Below are 27,459 nucleotides of genomic sequence, written 5' to 3'. Positions count from 1 at the left end.
AACAAGGAGGCAAAAAGGTTGTAACTGTCCACAACAAGAACATCGTAAGGATGGAGTCAGCTTTGGCTTTGTGGCTCAGTGACCGCAGGAAAAAGAACATCGTGCTGGACACCAACATTATCTGCAGAAAAACTCAAAAGCTTTATGAAACTTTACCTGACAGCGAGGAGCCCAGGCCATGGACGAGTGCTCCTCACACAGAAGCTCATTTAATGCCAGCAAAGGCTGATTTGACACGTTTCAGAAACACTTTGCTTTCATTCTTTAATAATGAACTTATTTTTCTATGAAGGTTTGAACTTTGTTTAAACAAGAGAGAAAAGTGTGAAAATGTTCATGCCTGTCTGAGAAAAGTGTAGAAAGTGTGCAGTGAGGGTTTAACTGCCTTAAAACTTCTATAATACTTGTAAAACATAAAGCTGCTACTTCATTCTGAGACTTATTTTTAGAACGTAACTCGATAAACGAGCGACCGCAGTACTGTATTGTGTTTATTTTGAAAACTCTCAACAGGATCTTCAGATTTATTTTGAAAGCTTTATCTGGAAAACACAAACACATAAGCAGGAAACAAAGAGCGTGATATGAAACGATAGACGTTTTCATATGGTCATCATATATACATCGTTCTATCGAACAGCCCCAGCTCCTGCTGTCAGTCTCTGTAAATCTGCTCTTAAAACACATTTGTATTCACTGGCTTTTAATACAGCATGAGAGTTATTTGATATTTGATGTGTGATATTAATATTAGGAGTTATTTTAATAGTTATTTTGGATTCTTGTACAGCACTGTGGTCAACGCTGCTGCTGTAATTAATGTGCTATAAACACATAAACAATCTGCAGTTAAACATCCAAAACTAAAGATGTGATCGCTGCCTTTAGAAAATGTGCTGATGCACAAGATATCAGCTCCATTAAGGTGGAATGTGGCCGTGTTAGAAACATGTTGGAAGAAGTTTGAAGCTGAAACTGTGAAGCTGAGAGTGAAAGAGCTCCAGCGTCTGTCACAGGAAACTTTCTTATTTCCACACTGATGAAAGCATCAAGCTTTGATTTCCTGCTGCTTTTATTGAGTCACACTGTGAAACTGAGCCACAGCTGAACCAGCATCCCTGTACAGCAGACACTTACAGCGCTTGGCTGCTTCCATTGAACCCTCTGCACAGAGCTTCAGTTTCCTCTTCTGGTCCCAAAGTGCAGAACAACAAGGTTTCAAACAGCTTCGTTCCAGCAGCATCAGCCACAGACATGCAGAGAGAATCCTTTGGTTGTGTTGTGTGTTTGCATATCTGCTGTCTGTGTTGCTTTGTGAGGATGGATCATCTCCTGCAGCTCCAGATAAACAAGCTGGACCTGAACCTGGTAGCTTCACTTAGAAGACACTTGTGACGGGAACGTGTGAGAAGTTTTGTGCAGACAAGTTTGGATTTAGAGTGTGGGACGAGCTCTCCACAGTCTTTGTGGAGATCCACATTCTGCATACTGCCTGTGAGAAGCTGCAGACATTTGTCCTCCAAATCCACTGAGCAGCTGCTCGTGGTGGTATTAGCTTCATGTGTGCGTGTTAGCATGAAGCCTCGGTCACACTCTGCTGTGGACACGGTCACGGACAGCTGGACGCCTGATGGACGAGTCGTCCTTCCTGTTAAACTTCTTTGAGCATGAGAAGAGCATAAGAAGCTCAGTGGACACTGTTCAGTGTTTTAACTCTCGCTTTCACTTCAGCTTCACCAACAACAGCACAAGCAGAGCAGCCCACTGCCTGCATGGCTGGGACAGCGCCCCCTGGTGACTGTAAACCACTACAACATGTAGACGGCCGTCTGCAGGCTGGATGTAGCACCACCGCAGAGACGTGCTGCAGCTCTGTTTAGTTACCCAGCTGACAGCAGAGGCTGTAGTTTACTGTTACCAACATGGAAAACTGAAGCTTCACCAGCTGGAGAACAAAGGAGACTGAGAGGCCAGAATGATGTGGGAGGAAACATCAAGAGCCTGTTTGAAAGGAGACACATGTGGATGCTGTGCCAGTCTGTGGTCTGTCAGAAGTCAGCTGAGTCACACTGCAAGAAGCTGCAGAATCTCAGAGGAGGAGATTTGGAAGTGTTTGTGGGACAAACTGGACTCAAAGAAAGAAGATGTTTGTGAAGTCTTTGGTGGAGGTGAGCAGTGTGAAGCAGAACACATGCAGATGAATCAGGAGGTCAGCATCAGTGTCTCCTTGTGGTGGACGGTAAAAGAATCAGAGCCAACGCTCCCGTCCACCCTCGGCATGAAGCAGTGCTGTTTCTGAAACAGGAGGACAAGTCCAGAGAAGACAGAGGAAGCAAAGATGAGGGTGGGACAGGACAGCAGGACTTCCTTCACACCTGCAGCTCCATCACACTGCTGTAGCTCCTCTTCATCACACATGTACCTGCAGCCTGTCTTCAAGTCCAGGAGTCACCTCCACACAGTGTAGAAGCCTCCTGTGCAGACCATGGAGTCCAGCCTCTGTCAGGGAAGTCGGCACTAAAGCCTGAAAGACTTCAATCTGTTTCTGCTCCACCCGAGAAAGACCAGCACCGTACTTGTTGTGCATTCAAGGAGGGAACATCAGCGCTGCATCGTGGGAACAACACCGCAGGAACAAAGACACAGCACGGCCGATGAAGGACGAGGACAAAGGAAAGGTGAGTGAGAAGACCCTGGTGGTGTGGACGGACCTGCAGGGGCTCCAAGACTGAGGAGCAGAGACGTCCATGTACCAGCTGAGGATGCTGCAGTGATCCAGGGAGCTCGGTCCAATCTGAGGCCGTGTGAACTACGTGGACCACAGTTTCTTCACAGACTTCAGCCACGTGAACATCTGGAGATCCAACAGTGTACGAGCTGTGAGCCATCAGCTGTTTCTCTCATCAGCTGCTGGAATGAGAGCTGCTGGAATCATCTCGAGCAGCAGGAAATCACTGATGTTGTTTCTAACCAAAGATATGGGACTGAGCTCCGCTGAGCTCCTTCTACTTTCATCCAGATAGAAACTGCTACAGTCTGCTGATTATTGCTTTGCCTCCATCACACGAGCTCTTTATCCTGTTCTTCACTCTCATTGGTTCTTTGTCTGCTTGTTTTTACAACAGTAGTCTTCTGATTGGTCAAAGAAGACAATCAGCTGTGACTAAATGTAGCTCCTACAGCAGTGATGGGAATAACTACTGAAGCTAATCCAGTATCAAAGCTCAGGAATCAGCAGCTCCCACCTCGTTTTCTTTCAACAACTATTTTTAGCTGCTGTGTTTTTGTGTTTCTGCAGACCTCAGACATCCTGCTGCTCTGGACAACTTTTTCATTCTTTTTTTATCATTCTTTTGCTTTTCTTTTATTATTATGTTATATGTATTAATATGTGAAACACTTATTCTTTGTGTTTTTGCTTTGCTCCTGTCAAACTGCTTTAATAAAATCTGCTGCAGTCTAAACTGTGGACGTTCCCTTTTTAACCCTTTGTGAAACAATAAAGGTTTAAATCTGAGTATTCATCTATGTTAGTGTTTAATGGGTCTAATAGGACGCTTTTAGGGGTGGGTTTTTATAATCGATTTATCGATTAAAATCAATTCTGGCTTGGATAACGTAAAATCGATTAATTAAAATCCTGAATCTATTTTTTAATATAAATTTATTTTGCTTGAAATTCCAGAATTTCTGGTGAAATCTCACAAAATCTCAACAACAGCTAAGACAGTAAATGAGAGCAGGAACACGGATTCTGCACAAAGACTTAAACACACAGCGCGACCCGCGAATCAGAATCAGTGAGATGTCGCTTTTCTCACCTGATGGCACGGACACGGTCGGGGTTGAAAGCCGACAGCTCGCTGATTCTGATGTTTCGGCGGCTCCGCGCTTTGTGTTTAACCTGTTTGAACCTGCTTAGCTATACCATACCGTCACTGCCATTATATTATGCTGCTATTCATACTGTCATTATAGTAATGCTGCTATCCTGCATATATCTTACTTACTATTGCTTGAATACTTGCGATTGTTTTATTGTACTTTTTATATTTTACATTTATATTTATTTTTGAATCTTGCACCAAGGGAGTGGCACTCCAATTTCGTTGTACTCTGTACAATGACAATAAAGGCTATTCTATTCTATTCTATTACGTCCTTTTTACGCTGATTCTAAAGCTGTTAGTTTTATCTCTCTCCAAACAATATTGACTGAACCAGCAGCAAAAGAAGATCCAAACTACGCTTCACATAAACATCGTCATGAACTCACTCTGACTTTTGCTGTTTTGCTTCCACCAGGATAAAATCACACGTCATGCACAGCTCTCTCTCTCTCTCTCTCTCTGTACTTCAAAAACAGTTTCCCGTCTAAAAATCTGTTTTCTGCATTATTCGCTTGCTTGTTACGCACAAGTCTACCGTTGTTTACAGCGCTGTCGGCCGCTGTTTTTTTTCCTTTTACTTACTTTCGAAAAGAAAGCCTCATTTCTGCCGTTCAATACTGAACAAATTTAAACTTTTTAAAATTATGCAAATTGCAAAACGCTGTGTTTGTAATAAAAACGGTGTAACTTTGCTCTGCTTCACTTCAGCAGCATCAGGTAATGTTTATGTGTTTTTGATCTACTGCAGAATATTTTTATAAAATCCCAGGAAAATCAGCTTCATGTTTTTCTGTGTTTTATCTTCAGCTACTTTGACACAAAGGCCTCTGCTGTGATGCTCACACCTTTGATAAAGTCGCGAAAGTGCCAGCTTCCCTTTTATAGATACAAAAATATGTAAATATACTGATCTGAATTATAATATTTCTGACTGTCTGAGGCAACATTTCCCAGATTCCAATCGAATTGAATCGAATCGATTCTAGAAATCAGTGACGATACCCAGCCCTACTTTGAATTGTGTTACACAAAAATAAGCAAAGTTTCTCGTTGTTCAGGCAGAATCGAGCGTTGAAGAATGAATTCACACGTCAATAAACATTTTCATCAGCACAAGCAGGACAATGAAAGCAGGAAATACCCCAAACTGCTATTTCTCATTCTACAACTTCAACAACTGCACGTGAATTATACTTCATACACAGACCCACAGTCTCTGATTGCTCTGAAATCTCACTGACAGCCAATAGAAATAAAGAAAAGTCCAGACTGACAGTCTCTGTGGGGTTAGGCAGTGAACTGCTCACGCTGCGTTAAAGTGCATCACAAACTATTGGAATTGGATCCAACTTTGTGAAGCAGATTTCTTCTCAGCTGCTGTTTTGAACATTTCCTCATGAAATGTATTAAACTCTGTAAATGAACTGAGAACTATTTCTACATTTGAAACTATGGATTCATTTTCCCGTTCACTTCTGTACCTTAGTGTATAAATGAATGTTAGACTGGGCTCCATGGAAACACTTGGACTGGTCTCAGCTGCCTTCTTTCTGTAGTCCTTTCTCTTCTCCAGCTTCTGTTTGAAATCCTCTCACAGAGCCTGAAACCTGCTTTGCTGTCATGTTTGGGCCTGTGTTCCTCTGCTTTAACACAAACCTCACCACAGCAGCTGTGTGGGTCGTCTCTGTAGCAGCCAGATCAGCTTCTGATACATGAACATCATCACAGCTCCTAACTTCACCTTTATTAGCTTTGACATTCATGTCTTTCTTTTCTCTGTCTGTTTCCACACAAGCTCAAAGTCTCTGCAGCCTGTTTTTATCTGCTATCATCAGATCTCCAACAGCCTCATTCACATCCCTCACACACTCTACAGCCTCACCAGTACTGACTTCATCTTCACTGACTGATGGAGCACAACATGAACCTGTGGAGGCTGAAAAGCTGTCCTGACACACATCTCCCCGTCACCACTCCACTTCTGTCAGCCTTTAAATGAACGCTGCTCAAGTCTGTAACTTCTATTTGGAGCCAAGAGGAAAACTGTTGTTCAGTCGTTTGGAAAGACACAACATTTCTGAAAGCACTCAAACTTCTTCACATTTGTCTTCAGACACATCCTGAACATTTAGGAACTAAAGAACGTTTCAAATATCAAAGATCAGAAATATAGAAAAACAACAACAGCTGCAGTCAGTGAACTCACCTCAGAGTCTCCAGTCGACAGTTTGGACTCTCCAGTCCAGCACACAGAAGCTTCACTGCTGAATCCAGCAGCTTGTTGTTACTAATGTCCAGTTCTGTCAGATGGGAGGGGATGGACTTCAGAGCCGAGGCCACAACTTCACAATGAGTCCCTGAGAGTCCACAGTCAGCCAGTCTGTGATCATAGAAAATACAAAATGTGTTATTATAAAAGCAGAAAGTCTGCATTATAAACACAGACTGAATGTATATGAAGACAAAACAGAGTGAGGTCATAATCTGATGAACATCTGCTCTTCACATCTGTGCTTCAGCTCCTCTTACTGTGTTTGACATGACACAACGATTGAGTCTCTCTCAGACCTGCAGACTTTTAATGAGAATCTTTGTTTGGCTTTAATCTGCAGATGAAGGAGGAAGATGGTGTCACATTTAGGCTTCCATAATGTCCACAGTCTGTCAGTGAGATCTGATCCAGAGTCAGAGTGAAGACACACATGTGGACTGTTTCCTGTCTTGAATCCAGAACATTTTGAATGAGCTCAGCTCAGTGAAGAGTTCCAGCTGGGAAGACGATCTCTGTTTGCTACCTGCTGCTGTCAGGTACGACTGTTCACGTCCACACTCAGGAAAAATCTGCGGACTGTCACCAAACGGAGCAGAAATCTCATCACTGGACAATAATGATGAATGAACTCAGAGCTGCTGATATCACATCTGATTTCAGGGGAACTAAACACAGAAATGATTGGCTCGTTTTAGCTTTCTGAGCCATTAGTCTGCAGGTTTATCACTAGTTGGCAGAAACAGACTTGTATTAATGTTCAGCGCTTCAGTGTTTATGACTCCAGATCCAGGTGACAGCAAGTCAAAATGATGTTACCTGTCTGTGTCCAGCAGCAGCCTTTGAATATTGTTATAAACTCACATGGATCAGTTTGTCTTTGATTGGTTTGTAAAGTTCAAATTCATTTATATTCATCAACTCTAAATGAAAAATGTTTTTCTTCTTCTATGTTTATTATTAGAGTAACAAATTCTTATAGTTTCCTGTTGTTGAGAATTTCAGTGTAAAACCACTCGGACCTGTGCATCACTGCACACTGTGAAAGTATTACTGCAGTTTAATCTATAATCCTAATCAGTGTGTTTACTGGACTGTAGTCAGACCTCCGTTATACCAAAGGAAACACTGAACGTCTTCAAAGTCACAATAAATTTATAATAAATGCTAATAAATACTGGAGTGTTAGAAAAGATGCTTCCAGCGTGTTTGTCTTTGATAGGGTTTATTCTGTTCGTCTACAGTCTGACCACTTGGGGGCGCTTTTGTCTCTTTTGCTCTGAGCCTTGGGTTTATTCAAACTGATTTTAATAAACTATTTTCTGCAAGTTGAAGCTTCATCTCCATCTCCAGTGGTTGTTGCATATTTTATGACTATATTAGTAACAGTCAGAGAGTTTAGAGTAAATTAGATCTTCACGTTTGATTTTTGACACAACATAAATGGTGAGCCAGTGTCAGAGGAAGTGACAGCATCCACCGAGGACCGGGGGGAGTGGGAGGACTGGGGGACCAGGCCAACAAAAAGGTGATCACTGATACAGGTCAGCAAACATTTGCTCATTTGGTGTCTTAGAGCAGACTCCGCCCAGCTTTGTCGTCCATGGTTGCTCTTTCAAAGGAATCTAGTTACATATTATTTTACTTAATGATCTACTGACACCACTGACTATGCAGGACAACCCCACGTCTGGAGCCAGTGCACATGTGCAGTTCAATTCCTGGGCAGGTTCTGAAGATGGCCGAGCTGTCGAGGACAAAGTTACTAATGTGAAGCTAATGTGGTTAATCAAGATCTTCATAACCATGTGGAGCACAGTGTGCTTTCACCGTGGAGAAATCACACTGAAGAACTCGGCACACATTTTGGGGGCCTTTCTGTTTGTTGCTACAATCTGCAAATTTCATTAAAAGTTTAATAAACTATCATCTGGTCTTTATTTTTAGTTAGCACATACCTTAAAAACTCTAGCTGTAAGCTAATGATAGTTACATAACAGCAGATGCATGCTGGTGCAATAAGCTGTATGTTTTATTTTTGATCTGATTAGTCAAATAATCACAAAAATAATTGTTTGTGGCAGCCCTAGTGTGACCTCAAATAAGAAATGATTGCAGTTTATGACTGAGTAACTAAACTATCACCAACTGATAATATTAATGATCACATCTGGACTCACCGAGCCTTTCTGAAGTTCCTCACAGCTGGAATCAGTCTCAGTCGTCCCTCCTTTGTTGTGTTGTACTTCTTCAGGTCCAACTCATCCAGAACCTCCTCTGACATCTGCAGCATGAAGGCCAGAGCTGAGCAGTGGATCTCAGAGAGTTCCTTTGATTTGTTCTCTGACTTCAGGAACTCTTGGATCTCCTGATGTACTGAGAGGTCGTTCATCTCCATCAGACAGTGGAAGATGTTGATGCTTCTGTCAGGAGAGGATTTTGTCTTCCTTTCTTTTAGATTCTTGATGACTCTCTGGATGGTTTCTGGACTGTTCTCTGTCTGACCCAGCAGACCTCCTAAGAGTCTCTGGTTGGACTCCAGACAGAGGCCATGAAGGAAGCGAACAAACAGGTCCAGACGACCATTTTTACTCCTGAAGGATTTTGTTAGTGTTTCCATCAAAAAATCATCCAGAGATGACTCTTTGTATTTTTTTCCCAGGAAGTCCTTCAGCACCTCTGACTTCCTGTTGGTGAAACAGTGGAACATGTAGACTGCAGCCAGAAACTCCTGGATGCTCAGATGAACAAAGCAGTAGACTGGTTTCTGGAAGATCACACACTCTCTTTTGAAGATCTCTGTACAAACTCCTGAGTACACCGAGGCCTCTGTCACATCCAGACCACACTGCTCCAGGTCTTCTTGGTAGAACATGATGTTTCCTTTCTCCAGATGTTCAAACGCCAGCCTCCCCAGCTTCAGAAGAACTTCCCTGTCAGCCTCCGTCAGCTCCTGTGGACTCGTCTCATGTCCCTCGTGGTACTTGTTCTTCTTCCTCTTTGTCTGAACCAGCAGGAAGTGTGAGTACATGTCAGTCAGGGTCTTGGGCAGCTCTCCTCTCTGCTCTGTAGTCAACATGTGCTCCAGAACTGTAGCAGTGATCCAGCAGAAGACTGGGATTCTACACATGATGTGGAGGCTCCTGGATGTCTTCATGTGGGAGATGATTCTGCTGGACAGCTCTTCATCACTGAATCTCCTCCTGAAGTACTCCTCCTTCTGGGCGTCAGTGAAGCCTCGTACTTCTGTTAGCCTGTCAACACATGTAGGAGGGATCTGATTGGCCGCTGCAGGTCGGGAAGTTATCCAGACGAGAGCCGAGGGAAGCAGATTCCCCTGGATGAGGTTTGTCAGCAGCTGGCTGACTGATGACTTCTGTGTGACATCAGACAGCAGCTTCCTGTTGGTGAAATCCAATGAAAGTCAGCTTTCATCCAGGCCGTCAAAGATGAACAAAAGCTGAGAGACAGCCAGCTTCTCTGCTGTGACCTTCTGTAGTGTTGGATGGAAAACATGGAGCAGCTCCAGAAGACTGTACTGCTCATCTCTGATCAGGTTCAGCTCCCTGAATGAAAGCAGAACCACCACACTGACATGTTGGTTCTCCAAGCCCTCTGCCCAGTCCAGAGTGAACTTCTGCACTGAGAAGGTTTTTCCAACACCAGCCACGCCGTTGGTCAGAACCACTCTGATGGGTCTCTGTTGGTCAGGTAAGGCTTTAAAGATGTCCTGGCACCTGATTGGAGTGTCATGGAGGGCGTCCATCTTGGAAGCTGTCTCCAGCTGCCTCACCTCATGTTGGCTATGAACCTCTTCACTCTGTCCCTCTGTGATGTAGAGCTCAGTGTAGATCCTGTTGAGGAGGGTTCTACTTCCTGTTTCATCACTTCCTTCAGTCACACGTTCACATCTCCTCCTCAGACTGATCTTATGTTCATCTAAAACCTCCTGCAGACCAACATCTGCTGAAAGAAAGAAAAACAGAAAGAAAACTCTTCAATGTCTGAACAACAACAAGAAGTCCAGTTTTCAGAAATGAGTCCATCAGCAGACAGATGTTCAGTCTTACTTTGTACACAGCTGCTCTGACTGGCTGTCTGCAGTCCAGCTCTGCTTCTGGATCTTTCTCCACACTGGGGACAGGACCAGTCTCCTGATGAAGCAGACTGGTCCCAGTATGAGGAGATGCACTGTCTGCAGAACCAGTGTCCACAGCTGGTAGAGACTGGATCCTTCAGGACGTCCTGACACAAAGCACAGCAGGACAGCTGCTCCTCCTCACAGACACCACTCCTCTTCCTCTTCCTCCCTCTGTGAACACATTTCTTTATCACTAAAATCATTGACTGTCAGTGACAAACATCCAGATTTGATGACACTGTGCAGAAGCTCTGATGGTCACAGAGAAAAGTCAAAGTGGAGAAACTTGTGTTTGAGTTCAGAATCCAAGTTTCCTTTGCTGTTCCTGCCTGTCTTATTAAACACAGAGTGATCAGCCTACAAACTCCACAGTAAAAGCCTTCATCACAGAGCTGATTATGTCCTTCACTGGATGTACTGGAAGTTTGGGATCCATCACTCTGAACTGACCTTTGACCTCCTCTAAAAACTGTGGTGGAGCAGCGGTGTCACATTCAGAGCTTTCAGCTTTATTTTGAAAGAGTTCAGTCATCAGGAAGTGAACTTCTGGGTTCTGATTTCCTTTCTATTATTTTACAGAAGTGAAGAAGAAGAACTAAAAGCTTTGAAATGATCTGAGTGATATTTTTGAACATTGCCACCAAATTGAGTTCAGCCTCCAGCAGTAACTTTGTTTCATGATGCCTCCCTGATGATGTGATGTTTGATTACAAACCTGTTTATGTGTTAGACATGAATCACATGAACACAGGCAGAAAAAAGAAGCCAATGAAACAAATGACAGAAACGTGTTCATTCACTGCCATGATCCATATTTTATATGTACAGATGTTTGTAAAGAACACGTGTGCAGCGCTTTGTTCTGAGTATCTGCTGTCAGCACACAGTGCAGCAATAACTACAACCACACGTTTCTGTAGATCCTGAACATCAGCCTGGAGGAATCTGACCTCAGGTCTGCACACAGAGGAGCTTCACCTCTGGGATGATGCTGGCTTCAGCTCCTTCTACAATCAGGCAGAAGCTTCTGCACCATCAGGACACAAACAGAGAGGAGCTTCTATCCTCAGACCATCCAAGTCCTAAATCAGAACATGCTCCCCTCATAGCATCACCATCAGGGTTTAAACAGGACCTTACATCATGTTCTTGTCTCACTGTCATATTTCAGATCATACCTGATTCATTATGACGTCACACGCTGCTACACTGATCCTGCTGCTTCATTACTGCTGATATTACTCTGCTCACTCTGTTCAGTTACTCTGTTTACATCACTTTGCTCATTTGCTTTGTTCTGCTTGCACTGCTCTGTCAGTACATGCTGTGCTAATGTGGCACAAAGCACTTTAACATTACATCTGCACAATGTTTCATTATTTCATTTAATGATTGTTTATAATCTTTTGTCCAGTCACAGGAGCAGCTCAGCACATTTCACTGTGTTGTACGTGTATGACGATGCCTGTGACAAATAAACAGCCTCGGACTCTTCAATCTTCTGCATTTCTTTGGAGATCAGCTCAGTGGCCTGTTGAGACCATCTTTCTATTTCTGATGACTCAGTTCAGATTATTATCCTGATACTTTCTTTTAAAATGTGATGAAATCATTTATCTGATGTTCTGACACAAATACACCAAAACGATCCCAAACAGCACAAACCACCACGTTACACACAGTGTAATAAAAATACAGGCAACTACAAATAAAAACACTTTTAAAATATAAACTAAAATTACAAAGTGGTCACAGAATTTCAAACACCCGTAAATGAGTCAGCAGCTCTCTTACATGGTCAGCTGAGCTCCATGATTGAAGAACATTGTTGCTGCAGGTTCATGACTGAATTGTGGAGGTCTGTTTTTGGACCAGTCACTCCTCACAGACACACAGCTGGATACTGGAGACTGTGACCTCTGACCTCTGCAAACACATCACATGAATTACTGATTAATCTCTGTTTAAACTCTTTTAAGCAGCTGCAAACACACAAACTGGATGATGTGATGGTTTCTGTCAGTAATAGTTGTCTCAGATTAGAGTACAGACGGCTGCAGAGACGTTCACAGCAACAGAGAAGAAATCATTACCTTGGATTGCATTACTACTACGATTGATACTAGCATTATCGTACCCGGACCACCATTAGGAATCATTTATGATGTCACTGGTAGAACATTTATAGAAACAACCTTTGAACTCTGAGTCAGCAGCTCTCTTACATGGTCAGCTGAGCTCCATGAATGAAGAACATTGTTGCTGCAGGTTCATGACTGAAGTCTGGAGGTCTGTCTTTGGACACGTCACTCCTCACAGACACACAGCTGGATACTGGAGACTGTGACCTCTGACCTCTGCAAATACAACCACATTGCATTCATTTCACATCAATTAGTACACCACAAAAGGCATGCAAGAAACACAGTATGAAGGCAAACTTCTGGCTTCAATAACATTCAACAGGTCAGGTGGAAACTTTTCTCAGATTTGATTCATGTTTTTATAGAACGATCCAGCTAAAAAAAATATACCATTAGGTCAGGGGTCAGCAACCTTCAGGACCCAAAGAGCCATTTGGAGCCAGTTTCCACGCAAAAGAAAACACTGGGAGCCACAAATACTTTTTGACATCTAGAATGAAGATAACACTGTATATACTGTTTTTTACCTTTATGCTTTGTGTGAACAACTAACGGTGTGTTGCTTATGAAATCCATGAAGTGCTACAGAGAAAATTACATGTTATTTATGTAATGAACACATTTGAACTCTTAAAGAAATATAACCAAAGGAAAGACACCCAGCTGAACTAAAATGATGTAGCAAACAAAAACTGCTGTGAGCCGCCACCCTTATATCTCCTTTGGGCTTTTGGAGCCTTGACCTGACTTTTAAAAAATAATTGGAAAAAAAGCTCTATGCTGCTGAAAGATGAAAAATAGATATTAGCAAAATTCTGCCTAAATATGTATTTTACCTGGTTAATGTGTGTGGCGGGGCGTGGTCTGCAGCGCCGCTGCAGGGGAGGCGGACGCACCTGAGCGGCACCCGCAATCACGCCTCGCCACCTTAACGTCTGTGCTGTTGTGTTGGTGTGTGTCGGGCTGTGAGCTGCAAAGCTACAGCCGGCTGTGTGCGTACAGCAACCGTGTGTGAAAAGTGGTCAATAAAGAGAAGCTGAAAAGCGAGTTCATGCAAACATCGTCGGGTCTGCCGTGATATGTTTACAACGGGACTTCTGCTCCTGAACCTCTGCGCACAGTGTCTGCAGGTCGGGGCTGTACGAAGTCACTTTCATCTTTACAGGACTGTAAGCTGTCGTCTGTGAGGCGTGAGCGGTGTTTGTTTTTAACGTAGTTCACGGTGGAGAACAGCTGCTGACATAATGTGGATCCGAAGATCCATAATTGGCCTTCCTGGGGCTGAAAGTCTCGATAAATGCACGGCGTTTCGGCGGGTACACCGGCTTCCACGAGTGTGACGCTTATTTGAACGATCAAAAAATAAAAAAATATAATTTTATTTTTATATTTCAATATCACAATAATCTTCCAATTTAGAACTACAAGTTAAAAAAGAACATAAATAAAATACACTTCAGCTAAATACTTCTAATTTATTTTCCCAAACCACGAGGAGCCGCACTGTAAGGACTAAAGAGCCGCAGGTTGCCGACCCCTGCATTAGTGTTAGTCAATGTTGCAACTGAACTGAAAAACAAAAGATTTTGGTCCAAAGAAACAAAGTCACTATTAATACAACACAACCCCCCCAAAAAGAGCCATGTAGACCCCGGGCTCTATGGGTCTTGTGCTCGGAGCTTGTTCCTGTGCTGCCATGATTAGTGCCTCTGTGCTGTCTTTCAGTCCAGCTTTGTTCAGCCACTGGTAGGATTTCTGGATGTCAGCCACTTCCTCTGCCTGCTGGTGGTGCAAACTGTGTTGTTCTGAGTTTCATTGGACGTCTTTGTCCAAAGCACCAGACAAAGGGCAAAGTAGATGCATTTGCATCAGCAGGAAAATACACCCCAAACTAGCATCATCATTATACAACTTTAACAACTGCCACTAAATGATACTTCATACACAGACCAGTGTTAGGTTAAGTTATGATGTCACTGGCAGAACATTTATAGAAACAACCTTTGAACTCTGAGTCAGCAGCTCTCTTACATGGTCAGCTGAGCTCCATGATTGAAGAACATTGTTGCTGCAGGTTCATCACTGAAGTGTGGAGGAAGTATTTCTTTGGACCAGTCACTCCTCACAGACACACAGCTGGATGCTGGAGACTGTGACCTCTGACATCTGCAAACACAAACATCAATAACTGATCAGTTCTCTCTGACAGCCATATGATCAGCTGATCCCTCTGTGATATTGTGTCTGCCTCATAACGCTGACAGGTCAGCCAATCATCAGCGGTTTTTTCTGTCTCTGAATGAACTCAGTTTGTTCTCAGCTCTTCTCTCTGATTCTGCTGCACTGACTTCACTTAAACTTACAGAGTTCAGATCTTAGCAAGAAAACAAGTCAATAAAAATCAAACTCAGATCAAACAGTTTGAACCAATCACAGATCAATGATTCTGTCATGGTTATGTTGAAATGACTAATAAAGTTAGTAGTGTTCTTACATTATTGCTGCAGGTCCATGACTGTAAGGTGGAGGTGTTTGTGTAACTCCGTCACTCCTCACAGACACACAGCTGGATGCTGCAGATGCTGCTCCGTCCTCTTCCTCCATCTTCTTGATGTCAGGGTGGAGTTAGTCTGAGAGGTAAACACACACACTCAGAGGTGCTGTTGTACTGGAAGCATCACACTGACGGCTTTCTAATGTTGGAGCTTTGGCCCTAAAGTCCAAACCAGTTATTTTAGAGGCTCAAAGGCTTTAAAAAACACCAAAACCATCACATTATTTAATAAGTACATGATCAGGTGGATGAAGGAACTCAGTGTGTTTGGGATCATCATCATGGTGAGGAGCCCACATGTTACGGCTCCTTTGGAGAGAAGCTGAGGATCACTGCAGGAAGTGAGCTCATGAAACCAAACTGCTGTTTGTGAGCAGGATGACTCTGTTATTGGACCTGCTCTGTGTTCTACATATGATCAATACTTCAAATATCTGTAAACATCTCATCTTATATTTGTTGCACTTGGTCACATCTGTCTTTAAAAATAGATTTTTAATGTCACTGAGAGTTCTTTTCTACCTTTATTGATTTATTTTGGAATAAATTAAATATAAAGGTGCCAAAAACTGCCTGCAGCTTCAGCTCTGTGACAGGAAACTACTGTCAGGCTCAAAATGACTTCAGATTATTCATCACAGAGTGTTTATAGATCACAGGACACGTTACAGTTTTACAGCCTCACGGACATAAAACTCTTAAAGTTTGTTTCTGAAGGGATTTTCAGATCAGACCTGATGTTTCTGCCTACAGCCTGTTTACCGATATAATCAATATCAGACATCAGAGCAACAGAAACCTCGGTGATCAGGACGCCGGGACTGAGAACAGGAAGTCGCTCAAACGTCGCACTTTCATAAAGTCAGCCTGAACTCCACTCACAGAGTTTCTGTCGCCATTTTAGTTTTAAAACTCGTCGTGATAAGGGCGGGTCTTACTGTGAACCTGCGCGCTCATTGGCTAATAACTTGAGATTGACAAGTCGTTATCCAATGAGCGCGCGGCTTCTCCCAACATAAAGTAGTTTCCTTTGAAAAACCAAAGTCTGATTATTTTTGCCTCCACTGACGGAGCCTGTTGTTCCCGCCACAGAGACACAGTAATGTCAGAGCGGTGTTAACACTCACCTGCCTCAGCACAGCTCTCACTCTCCTCCTGCTCTCTCAGCTAAACTCACTTCCTCTCTACTTACAGGAAACCAGCGCTCAGAGGAGCCGACCGGCCTCACGTTTCACCCACAGACACGAACAGCGTGGAATTATTTTATGTCATAAGAAGAAACATATTCATGTTAACACTCACCTGCCTCAGCTCCACCTTCCTCCTCCTGCTGCTCTGAACGGAGGATCAACACTTTCACTTTCACTGCTCCTCCCTAAACACAGAGGATGCTGGGACTTGTAGTTTTTACCTTGTGTGATATTTATGGCTGTGACACTAAATCACAGCACGAAGACTTCCTGCAAACATGTCACAGGCGATAAAAGTTTCACATTAAAGGTGAAGTTATTTTTCTGTCTCATGTTCAATAAACAGTGAGCTGGGAAAACTGAAGAACAGACTTCAGACGTTCCCTGCAGAGTTTCTGCTGCTCGGTCGTCTGCATGTTGCTGAGACTGAGCTGATGATGAAGCTGTGATGGGTTTATGGCACGTTTGGTTGTGGAGAAGAGTTTTACTGCCGGTGCAGGTGAAATGATCAGAGGTTACAGCCTCTGGTTAAAGTGGAGGCAGCGATCAGGACGGCTGAGCAGCAGAGGTCTCGAGGGTCCTAAAGTGTAAAAGCATCAGAATCAGAATCAGAAAGGGTTTTATTGCCAAATGTTGAGCAGGTTTACAACATTAGGAAATTGCTGCGGTGCTTCAGTGCAAACATACTGCCATAAATTACGCTTAAATAGACACGAAAATAAAAATAAGAATAAGAATTAAAAGTGCTAAGTAGATAGATATATACATGATATATACATGAGTGCAGGTGGTGATCAGTGCCAAACATGGAATGATGCAGTGAACACAGCATAGGGTCATGTGTTAGTGGTGGGAACAGTCATACGGTTATTGTTCATGAGTCCAACAGCAGAGGGGAAGAAACTGTTCTTATGGCGAGAGGTTCTGGTGCGAATGGACCGGAGCCTCCTGCCTGAGGGGAGCAGGTCAAACAGACTGTGTCCAGGGTGAGAAGGGTCAGCTGAGATCCGAGCTGCACGCCCCAGTGTCCTGGAGGTGTACAGGTCCTGCAGAGATGGGAGTCTGCAGCCAATCACCTTCTCAGCAGAGCGCACAACACGCTGCAGTCTCTGTTTGTCCCTGATAGTGGCTCCAGCGTACCACACGGTGATGGAGGAGGTGAGGATGGACTCGATGATTGCAGTGTAGAACTGCATCATCGTCCGTGTTGGCAGGTTGAATTTCTTCAGCTGCCTCAGGAAGTACATCCTCTGCTGGGCTTTCTTAATGACGGAGGTGATGGTGGGCTCCCACTTCAGGTCCTGGGTGATGGTGGTACCCAGGAAGCGGAATGAGTCCACAGAGGTGATGGGGGTGTCAGTCAGGATGATGGGGGGGAGTGGAGCTGTGTGCGTCCTGAAGTCCACAATAATCTCCACTGTCTTCTGGGCATTCAGCACCAGGTTGTTGTGGCTGCACCAGGACACCAGACGTTCAACCTCCCTCCTGTAGGCAGACTCATCCCCGTCCGAGATGAGTCCAATAACGGTGGTGTCATCAGTGTTAGTAACACAAAGATCACAGAATGGGATCATCCACACAACACTAACATCTAAATCCACGGCAGGAACTCTTCCAGTGTCCTGAAAAATCTGTGTGCACGATGCTGAGATTAAAATCTGTCTGCTCATCTTAATGCAATATTTACTAAAGTCTGGTAGAAGTTTTACTGATTTCCAGTCCACTTAGCAGACGTGTGGATAGGTGGTGGGTTGTAGAGCAGACTGAAAGCTTTAAGTTCATCCTCTGATTAAAAACTCAGACCCACAGATACAGGAAGTATAATGCTGGTGTAAGACAGGAAACGGCAACACGGCAGCCATCTTTTTCCTCCCATGATGACCAGTGCCCCAGCAGAAGCTGGGGTTTGTTAGATCCTGTTCGATCCAGAGGAAACAGGCTAAAAGAGTCGATCAGGGGGGATCATGGTTTTATTATGTGCTCGTTATGATTGAAGCTCTGGTTGTGTGTTAGAGACAGAACCTGCAGATTCCTCCACTCTGCCTCCTCTTCTGCAGGAATCAGCCTCTTGGCTGGTTTTATTCACCAACGTGAATAAAATCATCAAACTAATCCAAGTTCATTGTGAAATGCCTGAAAATGGAGGAATAAATCTGTCAGTTACCGTATAAAGTTTGAGTTTGTCAGTGTTTTACACGGAGACGGTCGTCAGATGTTGAATGTTTAGCATGAATGTTCCACATCTGGAGAAACCTTCAAGATTAAAGCCAGTGAAAAGTGAAGAGTTTCTGCAGCAGCCGCACTTCCTGCAAATCTGTTCTTTCAAAATAAAGTGAAAAGTCTAAATTTATATTCACGACAGGTTTAAAGGTGAAGGTGGTCACATGGTTTTAGTGGAATGCCTACGTGGGCGCGTCTGAGTGATTTTGATTCAGATTCGTGCAGCGTGGAGCAGTAAACACTTGTTTTTGTTCATCTGGACTCATGAAGGATTCCAGTTAGCACATTTCCAGCCAATGAAACGTAACTACAGATGAAGACAAACACATTTAAGTTGCCCGACTCTCGAGTGTGGGTGCGTGTTCCCATTTTCAGTCTGTTTTAGTTTTCAGAGGAACGCTGCAAACTCACAAAAACTTCTTTCTTGTGAGGTTTTGTTGTCAGACTGATAAAAGCAGCAGCAGCTGGTGTTTGATGAGCAGACGTGTGTTTCCTGTTCTGTAATAATCAGCTTGTTACCATCACATAATGAACTCAGCCGTGACCAATGAGGCCGTCCTTGTGCGGTTCTCTGGCGCTGATTCTGACTGTGACCTTCACCTCTGCAGGGTCGCCTCTGCTCGTGGCTGAGCTCGTGTTTGTCAGGCTGACAAAAATAAAAGCTTCTTCATTTCTGTGGCTGAAGAGGAGTCTGGTCTTCTTCACCAACAGGAAGTGAAACATTTCTCACTGATTCTGAAATCTTCACTTGTTTCACAAATTCACAGTAACACACACACGGTTGTGTTTTCATATCCTTGTGGGGACATCTATTTGACATCATGCTCTCCTCAGCCTTTTACTCTAACCATTAAGACTGAATGCCTAACCCTGACCTGACTGTCCCTGACACTAAAACCACATTCTGAGTCTCACAAATGTCTTCAAACTTGTGGGGACGGGCATTTTGGTCCCCACAAAGACATGTAAACATGCACACACACAGGTATTAATGACCTCACAGGTTCATGTTTGGGGCTTTTAGCATCTTTGTGTGTCGCTCAGATTTAATTCACTCTTGTTTTGAGGTTTTGTGCCTTTTTGTTTCATTCTTTGTGCGTTTATTTTCTCTTTAAGCCTTTCAGGACTCGTGCTGTTGGCTTTTTCCTGGTGTGTTATTAGTATTTTTCATTTCTAAACTTATTGTAAAAGAAGGACCGATGGAACATTGATGTGAAAATAAACATGATCATTTAATGTTTTTGTCAATCACAGTGTTGGGACTAACGCGTTATTAAGTAACACGTTACAGTAACTACGTTATTATTGTGGTAACGAGCACGGTAACTAGTTATTATACTAAAATCAGGAACGCGTTAGTCGTTACTGGGATTTAGATAGGCTCGTTACTCGTTACTTCGTGTGGTGGCTATCGCGGAGCTTCCACAGATTCAGTAACATTAGCAAGTGGTGGAGGCAGCAGGTGGAGGAGGGAAAGGGGGATGCAGAAGGAAAAGAGACCCGAGGCGGCCGCCGGTCCAAGTGTGAACTGAACTTCAGGTAAGAAGTTATGACCTGCAGTCTCTCTGGGTCAGATATAAACCAAGTTTAGGTGGAGTTTATTTTTGTTATTCTGACTTTTTCCGTACTGCGTGCTAGCTAGCATGACAGAGTTTCTATACAGCTGGGTGGGTGCTATGAAGTTAATGATGTTGAACTTTATTTTGTTCATAAGTTATTAGAATTGCCAACCGTCTCATCTGGTATTCAGAGAAAATATTACGCATTTCTTATTGAGGTGAAAAGGAACAGTTAGTCCCGTAATTCAGCTACAATGAAAAAGGCACAAAGCTGGAGTTATTCTGTGTCTTTGCTGCACAGCTGCCTCTTCTTCTTTCATTCTCCCCCCTCCCTCTCCTGTTTCTACTTCAATCATGAAAACTGATCAATGATCAGCTGATCGTCTCTCTTGTTTGTTTATCTCCCACTTTGCATCAGAAAGAGGAAACCAGCGGAGTTCACGTTAAACAACAGCAGCACGTTTAAGCTTGATCAGCTGTTGTTAGAATTTATTTCATATTAATTTCTAGTATCAGCTGATGTTTGCTGGAGCCACAGCTGCAAAAAAGCTGCTGGTCATGATGTCGGTTTGGTTACGTGGTGAGAGGGAAACATGAAGATGAAACCAGGAGATGTCCTTACTGAATCATCAGAGCTGTGATGGAGAAACAGGTTTACCTTTTAGGTGACATGAATGAGTTGAAGGGAAGTTATGAACTGTTTCTGAGAGACAAATAACACCAGGATCCTTTTTTAGGTAGCTGACAGCTGGTAACTGTGCAGGGGCGGGTCTAGCAAAGTTTTGCCAGGGGGGCCAGGTAGGGCATTAACAGGGAGAGGGGGGCACAAAGAAATACTTTTCTTTCTTATTCTCGTTTAAAATGTCTCGCTTTTAAAAAATAATTATCTGAATCTTACAACAAACGATTGATAGATTGATGCATATACACCATCAAGACAGTGAGCATCACTGTCACAACAGCGTTTGTTTTCATTCAAAGGCTTTAGGATTTTTGCTATAATGGTGGGCCGGTCTCTAGTCACAATGCCCAGGCTGATTTTTTTGTCCCAGTCCAGCCCTGTATGCAGCTCATCTGCAGTCTGGTGTTACCTAAATCTTCCTATTCAGAAGGCAGAATTTCCGAGTTCTGAGTACAGTCGACAGCACCACGACTGCAGTTCTTGTGTTGGATGTAAAAGGCGCACATGATGCTGTGACGTAGGCTAGAATCATGGTGGCGGTCAACGACGGTCCAGGCGTGGGATTTCTCTCGTGGAAATATGCACCTTATCTTTTCCTTTCTATTGGTAGGTGGCACAGTGCACTTGTGGCAGGTAAGCAAGCTAGAAGACTGGCAAAGTTATGGAAGCAACACATTAACAAGAGAATTCTGAGTAAAACCAAAGTTACTTTCCCTAGTAACTAGTTACTTTGAAAGTAACGAGTAACTTGAAGTAACTGAGTTACTTTTGATAGAAGTAACTAGCAATGTAACTAAGTTACAAATTTAAAGTAACTTACCCAACACTGGTCAATCATTAAAAATAAATCCTGGTCTTTCATTTTGCTGCTGCATTGTTCACAGAAACACATATTTTCCTGTTTCTTTCTGTTCGTGTGTTTCTGCTTTTGCCTGTTTAGAGCTGCTGAGCAGGAAAACCCAGACGAACAAAAACCTCTTTTAAGTAAATGTTTGAGTCACTTTGGGTCTGAACTGTAAAAAACTGCAGACTGAAACAGATTTGAAGGCATCACAGGAACAGCCTCACATTCAAAACATGAAAGAGAGGACTTTTATTTTGAAACACTCAGGAAATGACAGAGGGAAAGTTTTTTAATTAAAACAAATTATTAGTTTATGCATTCTAAGTTCATACAACCACCAAAACTGTGATGATCCTCACATCAGCTTTACTGTGTGAGGTCCCATACAAAATCATTAATGTTACTATTATTATTATTATTATTATTATTATTAGAGACTTGCAGAGAGAAGAGGTGGAAACATTTTGATTTTCGTAAATTAAACAGACTAAAAACCTACAAACATGTTTGGTGCTGAAGAAAAATGGAAAATATCAGAACATCAGAATAAAAAAGAAAAGCTCAAAGTGAAAACTGTGGGGAGGTCTGAGTGAGACACGGCAGAGCCCCACGGTGAGTGTCTGTCCGTGTCTGTGGAACAGCAACGTTTGGATCACTTGCAGTCGCAGAGCAGCGCGGCGCCTCGCAGCGTCCAGTGCTCGGGCGGCTGCACGCTCCTCAGCTGCACGGAGAAGATGAAGTTCAGGTCGGTGCGTCGAGGCTTCTTGTAGATGGGACACGAGTACAGGCTGACCGCCCCCCACATTCATTCGCACATTCACACCTAGTGACAATTTGGATTATCCAAATAACCTATCCCCACAAGCTGCATGTCTTTGGACGGTGGGAGGAAGCCGGAGTACCCGGAGGGAACTCACGCAAAAACGGGGAGAACAGTGGACCATTGATCAGAGGTCCATTGTGGTATCAATCAGACCACTGGTCTTTGATAATTATGATTGACATGGCAGCACTGAATGCACATGTGCTGTATCAAGCATGCACCGGGACGAAGGAAAGACGGTGGACTTCCTGGTGGAGCTTGCAAGAGAGCTGGCTCACTCTCATGTAGCTGGGAAGAAGGCAAGAAAAGAACAGTTGCTTTGGACACAACCCTCCACACCTAGCCCTGGAAAAAGAGCCATGTGTCAGGTCAAACACAAATGCAAGAACAATCATGCCACTGTGCGATGTGTTCACTGCTACAGATACACATGTGGTAAATGCAGACTACAGATACCATGGCAGTGCCAGGATTGTGAGTGATTGCTGAAAATGTTGAAATGTACTCACTCACTTTTTATTATTATTTGTAAATATGTGTACAAATGGTTGGTTTTTTTGTACTGTTTTTATCAATAAATCTCAGCAACAAAGGAAATACAGCCATGTGTGTTGATTTCTCCCTAAGATGGCAAACTGAAACACAAGTTTCCTCGTGGCTCAGGAAACTAACCACTCCAAGTTGGTGACTTTTGGAGATTTAATTTCCTGGATGATTGAGAATGCATCAAGACGAACACAAAAGGAAGTTCACCGCTTTTAGCAGCTCCCCCCCAGGCAAACAAAGAGGCAGTTGGCAGTTAGAAATCAGCAATCATTCACACACCCCCACTCCCCTCCAGAATTCTCAGGTAACAACCTAATTTACATATGAATGACTAGCCAATTTAGCTTCCACTTGGCTGAAGCTAAAGCCTAGCTAAAAGCCTACCAGCCATTTGGCAACTCAGCCCATCACACGTCCACGTCTCTCCTTGTTTCGTCTTTTATTATGAAAGGGTTGTGTTTCCATGTTCAGTGTGTTTCATGTTGCTTCCCCTGTGGTGTCAGGTTCATTTGTGTCAGCTGTGTTTCCACTTCCCTCCTTTCTCTTCTGTGTATTTAAGTCCGCTGTCTTCCTCTGGGCAGTGTTGGTGCGTTTTCCTCCGTTCACGTTATTCCGGGTTTCAGGTTATCTCCTGATTCTGTTTAGGTCCATGTTCATGTTCATGTTTTTTCATCAGAGTTTCTCGCATGCACCTCCTCGGATTCATGTTCATGTTTTTCTTGTCATAGTTGTCATAGTCATACCGAGTTATTCCCAGTATAGGTTTTAGTTTTAGTTTCCGCCCCTGTTTGCTGGGCCTTGTTTTGTGTTCGTGTTTTTCAACCTAATAAATGGTTTGTTTTTTGTTAAGATTCAGTTCCATCTCTCCCTTGTCTGCTTCCGGGTTCATATTGCAATCACATCAGCCACCGTGACAATAAACTTATTTTGATTTTTAACTTTCTTTATTTTTTCAACAATATTATGTATATATAAACATTTTGCATCTTACAATATAAAGCCTGGATCCTGCACATATTGCACTTTGAACTTGAACTGTGTTGTCTGTTTATTGGAGATTGTACTACTTGAATTCATTATCCTGGTGATATAACACATTAATTCTCCATTTGGAATCAATATAGTATATAATACAGTATCTGTCTATCCATCTATATAGCTATTGAATTGAACTGGAGTGAATGGAAGAGAATTAAATAATGGATTTCATGTTCATGTTTATCTATGTTGTAACAGTGACGACTTGAGACATCTGTTTGGCACTATATGAAGAGAATTAAATAAAATTTAAATGAAAATGATATTAACTGTATTTATACATTTTATATTTTTGGATGAGACACTGTCAGTGTGCTGTTATATAACTCAGGTATTTTTAAGGCCTGACTGGTGGCATTGGTGCCCATTGCTTTACTGTGCTGTTGGATGTGTATGTGGGCTATCCCTTGTACCTGACATTTGATTGGGCATCACTGTGTTGCTATGGTATGATCCTGGTAGTTGTTGTTAATAAAACAATAACAAATTCAAATTCAAACATTGCTGCATTCTTCTGTCACTGAGGATTCCAAACCTGCACTCAGTCTCCTCATTACTTTGGTATTGAACAGACAAACTTTGGAGCTCCTGCAAACTTTATTCACAAACTGCAAATATTTTACACAAATCTGCGACTGACAACAAGCACAGAGACTTCAAACAATCACTGAAGTAAGGACTGAAAGATTTACTTTAAAACAATAATGATTAAGACCTTTTTCGTAAGGTTGTTTTCCCTTGATTGCCAGCTGTTACTGTTTTTATCTTCATATCTTTCATATTTGTCCACCTAAACAATGCTTTAATGATAAAGTTTGAGAAGTTTGATATGAATTTATCCAACTGACTTGAAACTGAAACTGACAACTGTCCTGTAATCTTACACAGAGAAACCAAATCCTGCGTCTTTGCCTTGACAGACGCCTAAAATGGCTCGAGCTGTGGTAAGTTACCCTTCACTGTGTCTGTTTCTAAACATTAAATCGTGTGAATTTTTAAAGAAAAATCCAACAACAACAATAATAATATGTAACAGAGCAAAACGTCAGATGACTTAAATGTTCCTCTGCAACACAAAGTCAAAGTCTGCCTCCTCCACAGGCAAAGGAGAAGCTCCCACGCTCATCCAGTGCAGACCGTTGTGCTCTGGACAATGAAGTTCCCGCTTTCATGTTCCGACCTATCAGCGCACCTGCATGTGAGCTCCTAAGTCCACCACCTGCTGATGCCAGCTTTCAGTCGAAGGACACAGACAAGATCATGCACCCAGATTTGAAAAACGATCGTTCATCCCTGGATGATGAAGTGACATTTTTCATGTGTCCTACTGATGTTCCTCTGCCTCCGAGACCTCCACCCACTGCAGAGTTAGGTCTCTGCAGAAAGCGCAGATATTCTACTGCTTTTTCTGTTAATGATGAAGAGGAACATTTGATGCCTAAACGCATGAGGCTGATGAGTTCTGATGTTCCATTTTCTTCAGTTCCTCCACCTGCTGATGCCAGCTTTCATGCAAAGGACACAGACAAGATCATTCATCCAGATTTGAAAAACGATCGTTCATCCCTGGATGATGACGTGATGTTTTTCATGTGTCCTAGCGATGTTCCTCTGCCTCCGAGACCTCCACCCACTGCAGAGTTAGGTCTCTGCAGAAAGCGCAGGTATTCTACTGCTTTTTCTGTTAATGATGAAGAGGAACATTTGATGCCCAAACGCATGAGGCTGATGAGTTGGGATGTCTCTAAGTCTCCAGCTGCTGAGAAGGAGTATGTTTGCTTTACGTGTCCTGAAGACAAGAGGTCTGAGTTACCTCTCAGCTCCCTCCAAGGCCATCCACCATCACAGGTCAATAATAATGACACTGACCAGTGTACTATTCTGCTGCCTCCTGAAATCCCAGTGCCTCCAAGTCCTGCCCCTGTTGGAGTTCTAGAAACTGTTGATTTTCCTTTTGTTGATAATTAAATACATGTTTGTGGTAATAAATACATTTTTGAGCAAATACATGTTGAGATGATTCGGTTGCTTATGATGGTTATAATTATCCAAAAAGTATTATTCCTAATAAGATCTTTACTTTTTATACTTATTTTCTCCATGACCTATTTCGATGTCTATTTTGAAGATCCACTCATATCATGACAGTATGCTTATTCTCAGTAGAGTGTATAGCCACATCTGAAGAAAGAATCAATTAAAGTCACTCATTAACAACTTACCACATACGCCGGAGCTGAATTCAAGATGTAAGCAGACGTTTCACAGATATCTTGGTTGTCTTTCCATTTCCTACACTAACAGTATCCTGAGAATTGGCTTATAGAGCTGATATAAAGGTGAAATTTGATGACTTAATCGAAGCATCATCAGCTTAAATGCAAATGAATCCACTGTACTTGAGGTAACCTAACACTGACCATGAACGCCACAATCACTGTGCGCCAGTCCAACACAGTGCTTTACTGTGAACTCACCACAGTACTGCAAACTAAAGTGTTTATCTTCCAGTCCAATCCAATCCATCTTTATTGAGAAAGCACTTTAAAAAACCCAGGACAAAACCAAAGTGCTGTACAGTAAATGAGTTAAGAACAATAGAATAAAACATAACAGTAAAAAAATAAAACACATAATACATAAAAAATGTAAACAGCCCTATATTTCAAAACAAGATAAAACAGCAAAAATAAACTAAAAAACTCAAACTAAAAACCAACATCTTACAAGGTGTCAAAGGTCAGGGTGAAGAGATGAGTTTTCAGGAGTGATTTAAGAACAGGCAGAGAAGAAGCCTGTCTAATCTCTAAAGGCAGATCGTGTCACAGTTTCAGAGATGCTGCAGCAAAAGCACGATGTCCTCTAAGTTTACGCTCAGTCCTGGGAACATTCAGGAACAGCTGATCAGCTGACCTGAGACAGCGGGTGGGTTTATAAGACTGTGGCAGCTCAGAGAGTTAAGATGCAGCTAGGTCATGGAGAGCTTTAAGAGACATTAATACCAATAAGCTGCTAACATGATGTTGTATTTTATTTACATGTCTGTTTTAGCACTTTAACATTTGCATCTGTCTAACTGGCTAACCATGCAAGACTATTGTAAGCATTGCTCTGTAATAGTGCGACATTTTGGACCCCAGGAGGTCCTTCTGTATCTGCACGATGTTTGACCTGCAGTCTTTATAGCCGCCTATGTATATTCTTTTAAACCTTTTTATTGTTTTTAAATGATAGTTACGGACCAAATGTTAAACTATATAGTTGAATATATAGTTAAAGTGTTTCTCTAGATACAGAGAAAGGTTTTACATCAAAAGGTCATCTGTCTGCATATAAAACAGAAGCTTTCATGCAGATGCACTTCCTGTTTAGAGACTTTGAGGTTTAGGTAGTGACGGGGGTGATTTACTGAGCGTGTAAGTTTTCCTCCTGTCAACACACTCTACAATGCCGCCCACATGCCACTCCTGTCCAGTCTTGAAAGCAAAACATGTATGTATAGTATAAAATGGTGAAATGCTGATTTCCATGTTTCAATTGAATCACATGATTGTAATCA

At 42.6% G+C, this 27,459-nt stretch overlaps 2 protein-coding genes across 2 annotated transcripts in view; both read right to left on the bottom strand.

The window, feature by feature from the left end:
• Nucleotides 1-27,459, bottom strand: part of LOC309701482 (uncharacterized protein) — a 2,150,955-nt gene that overhangs the window by 1,607,577 nt on the left and 515,919 nt on the right. The gene's annotated exons all lie outside the window — the stretch shown is intronic.
• Nucleotides 6,147-10,503, bottom strand: LOC309700212 (E3 ubiquitin-protein ligase TRIM62-like; the record flags this gene model as incomplete). Its single annotated transcript, XM_082523659.1, has 3 exons — nucleotides 6,147-6,270; nucleotides 8,340-10,125; nucleotides 10,230-10,503. The coding sequence occupies 2 exons, from the start codon at nucleotides 10,501-10,503 to the stop codon at nucleotides 9,584-9,586; spliced, it is 816 nt and encodes a 271-aa protein (XP_082379785.1). The 3' UTR covers nucleotides 6,147-6,270; nucleotides 8,340-9,583.

This window comes from Aulonocara stuartgranti (genome assembly GCF_965226115.1).
Source record: "Aulonocara stuartgranti genome assembly, chromosome: 23".
NCBI lineage: Eukaryota > Metazoa > Chordata > Actinopteri > Cichliformes > Cichlidae > Aulonocara > Aulonocara stuartgranti.
Note: the sequence above shows the minus strand (reverse complement) of the source record. Positions and strands in the feature narration are given on the sequence as shown.